Consider the following 16,267-nt stretch of genomic DNA (forward strand, 5'->3'; position numbering starts at 1 on the left):
CCGGGAGTGGAAAGACTTACCTTAGGGGGAAAAAAGGACAGGTATACACACGCGCGCGCACACACACACACACACACACACACACACACACACACACATATCCATCCGCACATACACAGACACAAGCAGAAGGTAACTCTTTCCGCTCCCGGGATTGGAATGACTCCTTACCCACATCATATATATATAAAAATGATCTACATTAAAAGAAATGGTGTGAGATGATGTATATATAGGGTGATTCAGGAGGAATGTCACATAATTTATGAGATGATTCTACATGTGAAAATAAACTGAAAAGGTCCTGTGAAAATGTGCCGAATTTTCAGTCATTACAGAACAGGAGCAGCTTAAGGACTACACACACCCATGAATGGTTATGAAGACAGGTGTGAATATTACTTACAGAAATGTGTTGATGCTCACAGCATCGGTGATGTGAGCGACAAGCTCTTCACGTGCATCCAACTTCGTAGAGTACACATCCCCCTTTAACCACACCCTTAAACAAAATTCTAATGGGGTTAGGTTGGGTGATCTGATGGCCCAGTTAATGTGTCCACCACAGCCAATCCATGGTTGAGGAAATGTGCTATTCAGATGCAGGGATACTTGTCTGGTACTGTGAATTGGTGATCCATCATGTTGCAGGTACATTTGCCTTCATTGCTCTAATGTCACATCTTTCAAAAGTGCGGGTAGGTCTTCTATCAGGAAATGTGCATATGCTGTGACTATCATGCAATCTGGCAGGAACGCAGGCCCTATCACCATGTATTCAATAATACCACACCACATATTTGCCGAGAACCTGACTTGGAATCTTGTTTCCCTAGTCTCATCACCCATGTAAGAGAATTGTGGGTGTCCATGATAGCATTGAATGTAATTGTAGCCTCATATGTAAGTAAAGTGTATTGCATGACATCTCTGTGTACAGTCAACTTCTCACAAAATTGTTGTCTGCTTACTAAGTCACCTGGAAGCGGATGTGCCATGTACTGGTGGTGGAACTCTTTTGTACCATTGCGATAATGTCTTTCCTTTCCCCAACTGACTGGGTGACCTCACCTTCTGTGGCACACTGGGTAGTGTTACAGATTCACATAATGTTTGAAAAACTCTAGGACATACACTGTCACAGAGGATTCGTCAATCAGGGAAACATCTCTGGTATTCTGTGACAGCTGCACGGGCACTGTCATTATGGTACCCATACACAAACAACATGTTTGCGTATTCTCATAGATGAACATATGCGGCATGTTGGTATTCACGGACACAATGGACATGCTCAGTTAAACAACACTCAAGAATGACACACACACAGGCTCACAAATGCTCACTGATCCAACCCTCAATTGCACACTGGGTATGCTTGCAGCTGTTGTCTTGGTGCAACGTCAAAGTGCTGCCATCTGTTGGAGAACCCACACACCTCAATCAGTCATCTTTCTCACCATTATTCTGTCCACCATAGCACCTACACAGCAATGTGGTAGGTAATATTCACAATCATCTTTGTATCAATTCGTGGATATGTATAGTCTTCAACCTGTTCCAGTTCTGTAACAACGGAAAATTGGAAACATGTTCATAGGACTTTTTCAGTTTATTTTCACATGTAGAATCACCTCAAAAACTATGTGTCTTTCCTCCTGAATCACCCTGTATAAAAAGAGATGCTAATGTCAGATTCAGTTTATTCCAAATTGGATTTGTGACAATATTTGAAAGTACCTTTCCTAAAAAGTTTTCCAGAAAAGTTGAATGCAACTGTCATACGCCAACGCTGAATGTGAATCATTGCTGCCTGTGGCCACTGCTTACCACAATGCGGAAGTCCATCTCATTGGTGGCGTGGATATTGCTGATTGGGCTACACGTGTAGGTGGTGGCAAACTTCCGAAACTGTCTCAGAGTGCGAGCTCTAGTTGCGTCTATTGGCCACGATGATGATGATGATGATGATGATGATGATGGTTTGTGGGGTGCTCAACATTGAGCTCATCAGTGCCTGTACAAGTTCCCAATCAGTCCAGTTCCAATCTTGCCAATTCCCAAACGATGCTGAGGTGACGAGGACAACACAAACACCCAGTCCCCAGCCAGGAAACAAACCCGGGACCCCGTGATCCAGAGGTAGCAGCATCTATTGGCAAGGACACAACACAGCTACCCTTACTCCATCTCCCACCTTGAACCTCCTCACCATCATCATGTAGTGTCGATTGCTGCTGTGACAGGGGGAGGGGGGGGGGAGATGTTGTAAACAAAGACTCAATGCCAGCGTCATGCAAATTAAGAGGGCAAAGTTTGTTCCAGTGTCGCTGCTGCAAACCTGTTAGACCCTGTACAAGAAACATGGATCTACCTGATGATTTTACAATACTGCCATGCTCTCAGGTCTTTTGTCTGCCGTACAGTCTGAAAAAAATTTGTTGATTAAGTTTATACATTTCCTGTATTGGGCATTGTAGATGCTGGCTACCACAGGAGGGGGGGGGGGGGGGGGGGAGGGGTGGATGCGGCAGCTGAAGCAGTGTGTGGTGGTGCAGTACACGGAGCAACTCCACTGGTAGAGGGCTGTTGTAGGGCTGGGAGTAGTAAGGCAAGAAGAGGAAGAGCAGCAAAAAGTTCCCGCATAGCTTAGCCATCTGCTGTTTGAAAGTGTGCACGAAGCGCTCCACTTCTCCCTTTGACTGAGGGTGAAAATGTTTGCTGGTGATGTGATGAATGCCATTGGTGGCACGAAAATTCTCAAATTCTACCAACACAAATTGAGGTCCATTGTCAGTCAGTAGCAACACTGGAAGACCTGCAATGCAAAATATGGACTGCAAAGACTAGAGCAAGCAATGTGTAGATATTGAATTCATTGGCATCACAAAAGGGAACTTGCTATATGCGTCGCTGAGAATCAGGCAACAAATGTTCCAGTAGGGTCCAGCAAAGTCCAGATGAATGTGCTGTCAAGGCGCTTCTGGTTTTGGCCAATCAAAGAAATGTTGAGGAGGGGCTGCCTGGTGTTCCACACAAGCATGACACTGTACCATCATCTGATCTATTTGAGCATTCATGCCGAACCAAGTGCAGTGTCTGTGAGCGTATTGTTTCATGCAGACATGCCCCAGTGACTCTGGTGGAGCAAGCTGACTACGTTTCTCTCTAGTGTGTTTTGGATGTCCATATGCAATTGTTCTGATTCAGTGCCTAGCAAAATAACACTGTGAAGCACTGATAAGTCATGCCGACATGCAAAGTATCTGTGGATCACCAGACTAATGATTTGTTTCACTGAGCGAGGCCGACTCATGCAGATGTAGTGCAACAAAATCTGCAAGTCCAGGTCCACTGCTGTAGCATGGACGACCTTCCGGTGATCTAAGGGGAATTGGTCCAGAACATGCGGCAGCTGAAGCAAAGTCCTCTGTATTGGGTGACAGCATGATGCTTCTGAAGTGTCAAAGTCCTCATCCAGTCCCACTGGAAGGCACGACAGTGTGTCTGCTTTGGCATGCTTGGCTGTGGACCTGTAAATTATCTTGTACTAATAATGTGAGAGAATGAGAACCCATCATTGCAATTTTTTTGTAGTGCGGTTTGGAATAGGGTTGGTCAGGTTTAAAAGTGAATGCAATTGTTTTTGGTCAGTGACTAAGCAGAATTTTCTTCTATACAATTATTGGTGGAATTTAGTCCTTCATAAATGATTGCAAGAGCCTCTTTCTGTATCTGTGAATAATTGGTCTGAGCCTTGTTGAGAAGTTTGGAGGTGAAAGTTAATGGTCTGTCTGCAGAACCAATTCTGTGCAAAGAACTGCGCCAGTGCCGTAAGAGGGTGTGGCCATAGCCAAGGGAACTAGTTTGCCAGGATTGAAACGGACAATTTTCCAGGATTAAAATGAACCAGACAATGATTGTTGAGCACAAGCGTCTTTCAGTTTCTGAAATGCGATGTCACATTCGTGGGATCACACGAAAAATACATTCTTGCATCGAAGACGATGTAAGTGCACTGCAATTAGAGCTGCTTGAGGAACTGAGCGGATATAGTAGGTCAGCTCCCTAGTACTGATTGCAATTCAGAGAGATTTCTTGGATGTTTGAGGTCACAAATAGCCCACAAGTGTGACTGTGTCGGATGAGCACTTTGGGAAGTGGTCACATGATCTAACTATTCAATTTCAGTCTGAAAGTACATACACTTGCCTTTGCTACTTATGAGGCCTGCCTCTGACAGCACTTTGAATGGGCAATGAAAATTACTGAGGTGCTCTTTTTGCCACACAGCCTGATTCCACAATGTTATCCAAGTAATTTGTACATGAAGGCGCAGATGCAGTTAATTGTTCCAGATAGCGTTTAAAGATCACTGGTAGAGATGTGCTACCAAAAAACAAGCAAAGAAACTTGTAGAGTTCCATATGTGTATTAATCACAAACATTTCCTGTGACTGTTCATCTAATGGACTCTGTAGGTAGGCATTGTACAGATCAATCTTGCAGAAGTAGCGACATGATCCTAAGTGGTCCATAAGTTCATCAGGTTGTGCCAGTGAGAACTGTCTGAGGATTCACTGTCACCTTAAAGTCTGTGCAGATTCTCACTCCCTGAAGGCTTCTTCACAAAAACTAATGGGGATGTCCAGACTGGCTGCGATGGGTGAAGTGATGCCTTTTTCCTATTACTGCATAAGTTCCTTTGCGACAATTCCATGGAGCACATATAGTACTACACAAACTCTCGAAAAGCAGGGGTGTGCATTGTCTTTCATTGCCACACGAGTAACAAAATTGGTAGCTTTACAGCTAACAATCTTTAAATTTGTCACACAACTGAGCAACTCTGTCTCTAGAGCCAAATGAAGTAACTTATAGCGCAATGTATACAATATGCCATCCAAACAAGTCAAACAAATCAAGGCCAAAACCTAGAATGACAGTCTTTTGCAGATTTTGATAGATGCCAGGAAGGCTACAAGATCCTAATACTGGGATATCCTCTCCATTATACATTGTCAGAGTAGTTGTTGGCTTCTTTAACTTCAGTTTGCCAAGCAGATCATAAGTATTTTGATTTAGAGATCAATCTGCCAGGAAGTTTCATATTTTGATTTAGCAATGAGACTGAAGCACCCATGTGTAACTGAAACTGAATACTTTGGCGAGCAATAACATGGTCCACAAAATTTTGTTCGAGTGGCATTGCACTGAAGAACCTACTGATTCTTTGTACTGCACAGTTTCACTGCTATGTGCTACACTAGCATCACAGCTTGGCTCAGACTGAACAATATGCATGTGAAAGTTCGAGTTACGTGGGTGTTTGTTCTCAGTGGAAGTCTTTGTCACTTGCAGAATGTGCACGTTCTTACCACATGCAAAACAAATTACATAACACAAAATGCACCAGTCGTATTTCTGAGATTTGGAACAGTACAGGCAAGACTTCATGCTGATAGATTTCTGGTCATGGTGTTATATGGCGAGCTGTGGTGTACCTGACATGGCTGCTGTGTGTTTGCCTTCAAAGTGAGTTGCTTATGCTGCCTCAAAATGTTATCTTTTGAGGCTGTGGCACAAACATCCCCCGCATGAAAGTCAATAATCTGCAAAACCTGTTGCAACATGAGATCAGGGTATTTTAAGATTTGTTCATGGATTCAACTATCTGCCACATTTTGGGTAATAGCATCATGAATCAACAAGTCTCTATAGTATTTTCCACATTCACAATTAAATTTGTACTGTCTTGTGAGCCCCTGCAAATCTGTCACCAATTGCGTGTATGTCTGACCTGATTATTTCTTGAACCTAAAGAATTTAAATCTGGCAGCCACCACATTGATCTTATTGCCATAATATTTGTTCAATGCTTGAATAAGCTCATCATAGATAACTAGTTCTGAGCTTGTAGTAGGGAATAACTTCGCACAAATGTGTTAAAAGACTGCTTGACAGTATTTTGAATTTGCTGAGCGGCCAGCTGTGCTTCAAATTGTGGCAAATATTCCAACTGGTCTTCCTTTTCTTCTTCAAATTGTCAAAATGGAGGCAGCAGCGAAGGCTGTGCTGCTTGTGGCAGTGCAGTGGGTGACGGAGTCAGAGTCTGTATCTCATTTGCTGCCATCTGTGTTTGGATGAACCTCTTCATCAGTACCATAAACTGGTTCATTGACTGCACCTGTAACTGAAGAAACTGATTTAAATCGAGCCATAGTACTGCATGTGTTTGCGTTTATGGCACTGCTGATTGTGGGGCAGGCAAATGAGGGGTTTGGAATGGTAGGTCTCATGTGGTAAACAAATACTAAAACAAACACACAAGAAATTCTATAGCTAACTTATAAACTATGGCAGCACAGCAATTAAAGAACAAAAAACCAATCTGTAACAGAAATTTCCACAAGCACAAAAAGTTAACAAACAAGTAAGCAAGGAATATCCAAGGGATGCAGTAAATGATGATGTGCATTGAGTTCGGAATTCTTGTTGCCAGATGATGTGTACGGGTCATCTGGTTAGAATGGCTTGTTCACGTCATATTAGGCTTAAGTGTTCCAAGGTGGACAGAGGAACTGACAGTGCAGACAAATTGCTGACACGCACACATACACTTTATTGTTCTGTGATACTGAACTAAAGTTGTTCAGCAACTTGTTGGATGTGCTTGTGGACAAATACGACTAACCAGTGGCCTGTCTACTTGTACATTACTGAATACAGTGTCCACAAGTCTATGCCGTCCTGGGTACCACACTGTCAATTGCTGTAGTAAACATCTTTCACTACGTGAAGGCTATAGACAACTCCACTTGTAGACTAAGTATCACAGGCTGATCTCCACTACGAACGGTAGCTACGAACTGCAACCATAAAGCTCTGTCCTAGAACTTTCTAATGTCAATGCCGAACATGAACGATTGCTGCCTGTGACCACCACATATCACAGTGTAGAAGTCCATCTCATTTGCAATGGCACAGAGGTTGCTGATTGGGTTGCACTTGTGGTTGGCTGTGAACTTCAAAGTGCCACCCCTGGCACCAGTTGGAAAGTGTCTGAGTGTCAGCTCCAGTTGCCTCCATTGATGAGAACACAGCAGGTTGCTGCAGACTTGAAGAAGAATGAGAGCTTTGCTAAGCTTCTTGACAGTGTCCATTCCTATTCAACATTTCCAACTGAGCTACAGTTCCTGGCATAACGCTTGCCAACAATGAGTTGATCTTCAGGGATGTTAAACTTAAAAATTTTTAATGTTTGTAGATAAGTCTACAACCGAACAGATTGTCAGGAATCAGTTTAATTTATACTCTAAACTTAAATATTTTTAAGATAACTTGGTTAATTAACAGAATAAGAGGTGGAATCCAAAATTTTCGGGACTGGTGCTGCCATCTGGAAAGTAGGGGTAGTAGATCTTTGCACCGCTAGGTGGCGAGATCTGCATATCTGATGAGTCAGTGTGCGGAGTGGCATTCAGCTGGGAGGATGTGTTGTGTGTCCACGGTGATTTCCGTAATACTCTGTGTTTGGTGTGTGATGATTTTATGATGGATCTGCAAACAGAACAGCGCATGTGTATCAAATTCTGTGCCGTTCTCAGGACAATTGCTACGGAGACCCCTGCAATGATTCAATAAGTGTTTGGGGGACAGAGCCTGAGCTGTACATATGTGTTTGAGTGGCTCTCCAAGACCCAAAAAGCGAGATGGGGGAAGAGCAAAGTGAAGAGCATGATCATCATTTTCTTTGATACCAAAGGAATTGTGCACAAAGAATTCAGCCCACCCAACCAAACAGTGAATTCCGTGTACTACTGTGACGTTTCGTGGTGGCTCCATGAAAATGTGCGGCGACGACAGCCCGAATTTTGGCATCAAGGGAACTGGCTGCTGCACCACGACAACGCGCCCTGTCACAAGTCCTTGCGCACCAGGAGGACCTTTTTGGCAAAAAACAACATGGAGGTTGTATCCCACCCACCATACTCGCCAGATTTGGCACCTTGTGACTTTGCGCTATTCCCAAAACTGAAACTCAAGTTGAAAGGCCATCGGTTCGACACTCTAGAGAGGATTCAAGAAGCATCACTTGATAAGCACCCTTAAAGAACAAGACTTCCAGAAAATGTTTGACCAGTGGCAGAAGCACTGGGACTGGTGTGTACGTGCAACGGGAACTACTTCGAGGGTGATGGTGGCCATTAGTCCAAAGGTAAGGTTTACAACAGATGGCAGCACCAGTTCCGAAAATTTTGGATAGCAACTCATAGTTGCTGTTAAAAATAAAGAAGGGGTTGCTATTTTCTAATAAAAAAGATTCAGATTTTGCTTATCTACTACTGTATTATACAAGTGTTCAGAAAGTGTACAATGTATAGGTTTAATTAAAAATTTTGGTAGTGTCTTGTCTGTTGTTCACTTTTTATCATGTTATTTTCCATGAAAATATAAATCTTCTGCTCTAAGCATCCCTGGAAGACTGCTCTCTCTCTCTCTCTCTCTCTCTCTCTCTCTCTCTCTCTCTCTCTCTCTCTCTCTCTCTCTCTGCCTGCCTGTTGCTGGCGTTGATCGTTGATCCGTGACAGTCATTCTCCACCTGCCGTGTCTTTGATCACAATTATCGTAAATCATGACATCTTTGACCTTGGAGAGACTGAACTTCATTTATGGTGCCTCCTCCTATACTGGGTCCTTGTATCCCCATAACAGTATAGAATCTTTGAGCTAACTATGCATTCATATTCACCTTAAACCACCCTCCAACCATGACACTAACTGCCTTGCTTGGCAATTCTGTACATACAAATGGGTTTTAAACTTTTATTTGTTCATCAATAATGAGTCCCTGCAGATTTAGTGTTTGAATAGGATGTGAAATAGGAATTGTCAGACCTCACGAGGGGTTGCTTGTATAAAATTTTATTTAACTTTGCATTATGAGGCACCTTTTCAAAGTTGTTTGGTTACAATTTTATAAATTTAGGATATGTATCATTCAGCTTTTTAAAAGTTTGGACCTGTAATCTTTTAAAGTGGTGAAAATTCTTGCTAGATTTTCTGCAGAAAAATTTGTTATCTTTTCGGAAGTCCTCGTATTTTTACCTTAAATGCTACACTTTTACTTGTGGAATTCATGGGTGCTGACATCATGGTTTGCTTGTGCTTTCATTGGATAACTTTCTATGTGTACAGATTGGAAAGGGTCGGCTTCATCTTTGGAATAAAATAACAGCCATTATTATGTACTTGTATTTATTACATAAAGGATTTCTCTCATAATTATCTAATCATATAAAGCAAACCATAATCGTGTTTTATGTTACCAATTTTGCACTTCTTGTTACACTCATTCCAGATGTCTGTTGATAAAAATAATCAGCACAGTTTTAACAGCTACATGTTTGAAGCAGACTACATTTAAATTTTTTGGGAGTATGTTTGTGAGATCTCATCACTGAGAGCACATATATAATCCAGAAAGTTTCCACTTATGTGTTGCTGACCCTACATTAGTGTATTATATGACTGAATGTGCATATAATAATTTTCTTTTACAGGCATGTGAAGGATCTCTTAATTCTAACATCTGCATGCCAGATGCTGTCTATCTTTTCAAATTACTTTTGGCTGCTGTGGCTGCTGGTGAGTTTTTGCAAAAATTTTATAACAATAATCTGAAACTTATGCTTTCTTTTTTGCTCTGTAAAGCCCGTAACTATTTCTATTGTTTTTAAAATGATGGCTGTCACATTAGAGAACAGCTTTTCCTGCAATTAACTAATGGCAAGAAGTTAATTTAGGAATGGTGAGTGGCAAAAGATAAGAATCCTGGAAAGATTTGTCTAGACCTAACATTTCTTTTGCAGTGACTGAGTGATGTGTCACAAGCTTAAGACATGTGATTTGTATTCAGTAGTTGGCTTCAAATCCCTGCCCAGCCAACCATATTAATATTTTCTGTAATTTCCCCAAATCTTGGTTCCATTGAATAGGTCACAGCAATTCCCATTGTTTTGCAACTTAAGTGAGTGTTCCATCTTTAATAATCACATACATGTTGGGATGCCCATTCTTCTTAATGCTGGGAATAAAATGAAGTCTGCCCAAGAAACATGATGCACCTCTAGGATAGTATGAATGGGATATCACGGAAAATTTGTAGGGCTTTTTTTTATTCTCTTCAGTCAAGATGCCATAGACATAAATGTGAGAAATGACAAAAAAATGTTGTAGATACCGTAGGACAAAAACAACAAAATTTCACACTTGTTAGTGAAAAAAAAGTATATGATAACAGAAGTAGTACAAACTTTTGCCAACCATATGGAATTAATCAGAAATATTTATATGGCATCAGAAAGTATACCGAGAGTAATGTGGTTCATTTTTCAAAAAACCTGAACATTCAAATTTGATTAGCCATGTAGATGATACACGTAATATAAAAGGAAATGCCATTCTGTTCTTAAAAATGTCTGCTAGGTTCAGGGAAAATTGTGTTGGGTGAGAGCATCCAGATTTCTCCATGTAGTTAAACAACACTCAGGTCTTGAGAGTAACAGTGTTGCCATGCACAGCAACTGCATATCTCTGCAAGGACATTTCTTCTGTTGCTTTTCACACATTGTGCCAACAGCACATACAATATTAAAGCATGAAACATAATTATGCGAGGTTACTCAAGACACACAGCAACTGATGTTTTCACTACAATTGCCCATCTGTGAAGTTGAGAGAAAAATAATATTGGGTGAGAGAATTCAGATGGCTCATATGTTTTAACAAATACTTATATTTCATTAATCAAGTTGTAGTTCATGTACAGGAACTGGATACTGGTTAATTTCATGGTAGATGATTTGTTTATATCTGTTGATACAGCACCCATAGTATTAAAAACAGATCCACATCTGAACACTATTCATGTTTTATACGAACTGACTTGTGTCCGCTGCACTGCCTTCTATGTAGGACTGACCACCACAAAGCTGGCAGAATGTGTAAACAAAACTTTTTAAGCTCTTACCTATGAAACGGAAACACAACTAGAATGAGTAAATTCATGGGACACTACCAATAGTAGTATAAAACACCATTTCATGCATTCGCTCTGGCTGACCAACTATCCTATCATCATAGACTGCCTGTCCTATCCTCATAAGCCATGGTACATATGCTATGTGTCGTATATTTTACCTATTGATTTACATTGTATTACATCGAAAAATCCTATATCATTATCAGATGATGCTTGGCTGAATAAAGATAAATCAATTTTAAAAATTATAAATAGGACATTGTTGAGTTGATGCCAACAGTGAAACATGCAAAATTATTGAAAATATGTCTGCATAAAAAGACAAGATCTCTCTCTCTCTCTCTCTCTCTCTCTCTCTCTCTCTCTCTCTCTCTCACACACACACACACACACACACACACACACACACAAAACCCCCACCTCATACTACGTATTGGTAATGCCTGTCATGCAACACACACACACACACAAAACCCCCACCTCATACTACGTATTGGTAATGCCTGTCATGCACTTTTGTGGTAAGTTGTGAGACAGAACAGGTGATTTGTATAGTCAGTGACATAATGACGTTTTCCATTCAATCATAGGAGAATATGAAGTTTTTAATGTAACAACCCCCTTAACATAATAGGTTCTAGAGTACAATCCAACTTAATTTTCATAGATAACCATTTCCTTTGCAGAGACAAACATACACTAATGTAGTATAGTAAATGTTTCATAATAAAATTCAGTCATTAGTGACACAGTTGTTTTTGTTTTGCTTTACCGCTTTCGACGGATTGGTCTATGAGCTTCAGAAGCATTCAAAATTTGGGATATTATAAGTCAGCAGAACATGAGCATGTATTTATGTAAAGTATAAGAAGTGTATTACAAAATCTTACTTATTGTTTAATCTAAATTGGATTGAAAATCCTTAAAGAGGAATGCAACCATTGTGGCAGTAATTATGAAGTAGACTTAAAAATAGTGTATGGTTGCTCAAAACTATTCACTGTTTTTTTTGTGAATTTCTTTTCTTTTTCTTTTTTTTTTTTTTTCATGACGTGTTTCGGGTTTATCCTGTCATATAATGACCTGATAAATAAAAAAAATTTCGTTTTACGTATTGTACATGTTACAAGAGTCTTATAATGGTCATTACAATAAAATAACAGTCAAGAATAATAAAATGTGAACCTCCAATACATAATGTAGAGTATATATGTACACCACGACTTCAATATACCATGAAATTACAATGAAATCCAGACCATTAGCGACTTACAGGCATTGATAAATATCAACGGGGACAGTTGGAAATGTGTGCCTCGACTGGGACTCGAACCCGGGATCTCCTGCTTACACGGCAGATGCTCTGTCTGACTGAGCCATTGAGGACACACAGGATAGTGTGACTGCAGGGACTTGTCTGTGGCACGCTCCCCGGGAGACCCATATTTCCAACTTACTGTTCACACAGTACATTTGTAGTGCCCCTGCCCACTATACTCATTACTCACGGCAGTCAATCAATCTACCGATTCCCGTAACAGTTTGAGCAATGTGAGTGCATCCGTACTGAAGAAGATCATTGGCTGGTAAGCCCCTGCAGTCGCACTACCCTCTGTGTACTTGATGGCTCAGTCGGATAGAGCGTCTGCCATGTAAGCAGGACATCCCGAATTCGAGTCCCGGTTGGGGCACACATTTTCAACTGTCCCCATTGATATTTATTGACACCTGTAAACAGCTAATGGTCTGGATTTAATTGTAATTTAATTCCTCGAGACCTGCAAGATCACCAGTGGTATCTGTTCTTTCAGACAGTTAGAACTGTAGCATCAAGGTGAAATGTCTGTACTGCAGAAGACAACATTGCACCTGCTGGGGTTACTGGAGCACAGATATACGTGCCAAGTGCCACAACTTTGCATGGCTTATGTGGAAGCTACTGGTCAAGTAAACATATATATGTGTGAAAAATCAGAAATTACACAACGGTCCACAGTATAGATTATTGGCAACTTTTGCAAGGAACTACATAGTAAAATTATCTGTGTACATTACAAATAATCATAAAAGTACAAGTTATGGAAATCCTTTATAAAATCCCCACACACCAGATGACAACCTGCTTGTCCAGTTTACAAATGTGTATTAAAAATATTAAGTTCATACATAAAATGTCACTGATTGATTACTTTTCAAAGTACAGACAAGTCACTGTAATTGGTTTATTATTTCGTAAAGATATTTCAGGTGTAACCACAAAGGGCTTTAAACTGGGTTCTTGCCACCAACAACAGCTTTTCTGAATTTCACAGGTGGGAATTCTCCCTGCAATACATCCCACATTCCTGTAACCCTCCATGCCTCAACATTTGTTAGTCATAGTCCTTACCCGTATAGCCCCTACCCTGTTCCCATTCCAGCACTACACAGCCCTCTATTCCAACAATGCACACACAGTCTTTTTACTTCTCTCCTTTTCTGCTAACCTGCCTCCAAAGCACACTCCCCCCCCCCCCCCCCCCCTTCCCACCATCCGTCTAACCTCCCGACTGCTGCTATCCCTCCCCTTCCTCACCCAGCCTCCTCCTTACTCCCACCACCCAGTTTGCTTCTCCCATCACGCACTGCTGCTCGCTGAAATGCCCAGCTTAACCCGCAGGACATGTAGTTTAAATTGTGGAAAGGGGCCAAAATAAGGGGCTGTCAGTTACAAGTGAACTAACAGCTTATTATTTGATCAAACATTACAAGAGCCGAAAAAAATTTTTTTTTAAACACACAGCTTTAATCTTTGCGACTTAATTACCGGCTGAAAGCCACTTTAATTTAAAATGGCTGAAGGCCAATAACTTAAAACACAAGCATAATCAGAAATTTAAAAGGCAAGCCTTATCCTACAACAGTTCTTTATTTAGGCTGAAGGCCCAAAGCATCTGAGATTTTCAGAGCAAACAATCTGAATTCAAAATCAGCTGAAAGCCCAACACTTAAGGCTAAACAACATTAAATAAAAAAAAAAAGATCTCACATAAATCAGTTCTTAATTAGGCAAAACTCAACCAAAACAGAAATTTAAAAGGCAAACCCTCATCTTAAAACAGTTCTTTACTTAGGCTGAAGGCCCAAAGAATCAGACATTTCAAGAGCAAACAAGTTAAATTCAAATTGGCTGAAGGCCTAACACTTAAAACTGCATAACATTAATTTTTTTTAAATACTAAAGGCCTTACGTGAAAAAGTTCTTTAATTCAGGATGAAGACCTTAAGAGCAAAAAAACTCCACCTCAAAATCAGCTGAAGGCCCAACACATAAAATTCAACAACATTAAAATTTTTAAAATGCCAAAGGCCTTGCTTGAAAAAGTTCTTTGAACTAGGCTGAAGGCCTTAAGAGCAAAACGACTGAAACTCAAAATCGGCTGAAGACCCAACACTTAAAATTCAACAACATTAAAACCTTTAAAATGACAAAGATCTTATGTGAAACAGTTCTTTAAATTAGGCTGAAGGTCTAAAGAATCTTACGCCTTAAGGGCAAAACAACCTTAATTTAAGAAATAAAAAGAAGGCTAGAAGCCATACAAGTACAAATAACAAGAACAATTTTTTTTAAAAAAAGGCAGTACACCCAAGGGCGCTCAGATGTTCGAGGGTTGGCATGGAATTCAAACACTAACGCTAACTTCGGTGAGACAGGCAGTCGGCCCAACCATTCACAATCCGACGACAACGCTACTGACCGACAGTCAACGGACCCACCGATAAGATAACTTCCACTTCACCTGACCAGGGCACAACAAGGAGTTCAATGGAACAACATAGAAGATGTTGGCGCCCACAACCAATCATACATGGAGCTGTCAAAGTACACACCGTGCTGGACAGCAACAACATGAGGAGGAAATTACACTGCCTGAAATTGGCCAGGGCAGGTAACCGGAACATTAATGGCCACAAGGCAGAAGATTCTACTGGTGCACTTCAATTCAAATAACCGAATACAGTGAAACTCCACCAGAGGGTGGCTAGAATTTTCCAACTTGAAAACCACATTGTTGCTCGCGGGAACATCCCAACAGCTGACAACAAATTCCAAACAACACAGTGTGAACAGTGTTGACTTACTGGTATGTTACATCAAAACTCAACTTTTGTGTCCAGGTTTGGTGAGCCATGGACCTCGTAGCAATGGGAACAGCCCCACACTCTCAGACACCGCGTAAAGACCACCAGTGGCCCCGGCCAAACTACGTCCCGTGGAAAATTCCTCACTGCTCCATGCCAACTGACTGGTCACACAATGCCCAGCCAGAAACTATAAGCGCCAGGTCAAAGATAGTCCAAGGTGCTTATATCAATACACACTGCTGCTGCCACCCACAGAAGGAGAGGATAACACCATAATCGCGGTAACCGCGGGAGACTAAACACAGAATCGGAACTAAGGTTTAATCCAGCGCATAGCATGAGCCAGCCGTGGTTTACTCGCAGTCTGGTCTCGGTAGCCGGAGACTGTGGTCATGTTTGCGAGAGTTGTATATGCATGAGTGTGTGTGTGTGTATGTTGACAAATTCCGATGAAGCCCTGTTTGGCCAAAAGCTGTTGTTGTGCCTGTCTGTGACTGCTATGTGGTGAGTAGCAATTATCCTTGTGCAGTTAAAAAACACCTCTATGTTTTAAGGGTTGTATACTGTTCATCACCAGCTTTGATAGACTGGACTGCACAGCAAATATGTGACTATCAAGGAGAGGCTCTCTGGTGAACATCCACTCATTTGGCTATTGTTTGCCAAAGTCAATGTTGTTTGTAACTGGTGAAATGTTATGTTTTCTGATGTATCTTTTCCACCCACCCCCTGAGGAAATGACTGTCCAATATGAGTATACAGACTATTATGTGTCCATTTCAGCCTCAAATATGTCTGTAAGTCACCTCATAGTGCCTGTCTGTGTGACACCCGAAATGCTTCTCAGGGTAGACAGTTATCTTGATGGTGCCCAGTATAGTTGTACTCAAACAATGTCATAAGGCCATGAATGCGACAACTGTATCCTGAGGAAGCAATGTTTCCAATAAACAAGTCTTCAGAACACAGGTCAGTGATGGTACAGAAATAGTTACCAGAACACAACAAGTTTTCTTGTCTCACCTCATTGTGCATCAAATTTCAACCCCCACTGAAAATGTATGGTCTGGAACAAAGCAGACAAAGTGAAAAACC

General features: G+C 41.1%; 1 protein-coding gene across 1 annotated transcript in view; it reads left to right on the plus strand.

Moving 5' to 3' along the window:
• Nucleotides 1-16,267, plus strand: part of LOC124612522 (transmembrane protein 208) — a 51,733-nt gene that overhangs the window by 21,894 nt on the left and 13,572 nt on the right. Inside the window, exon 4 of the mRNA XM_047140784.1 lies at nucleotides 9,564-9,648. Coding sequence (XP_046996740.1) covers nucleotides 9,564-9,648 — 85 coding nt within the window. The remainder of the gene's footprint in view (nucleotides 1-9,563; nucleotides 9,649-16,267) is intronic.

This window comes from Schistocerca americana, chromosome 4 (assembly GCF_021461395.2).
Source record: "Schistocerca americana isolate TAMUIC-IGC-003095 chromosome 4, iqSchAmer2.1, whole genome shotgun sequence".
Taxonomy (NCBI): Eukaryota; Metazoa; Arthropoda; class Insecta; order Orthoptera; family Acrididae; genus Schistocerca; species Schistocerca americana.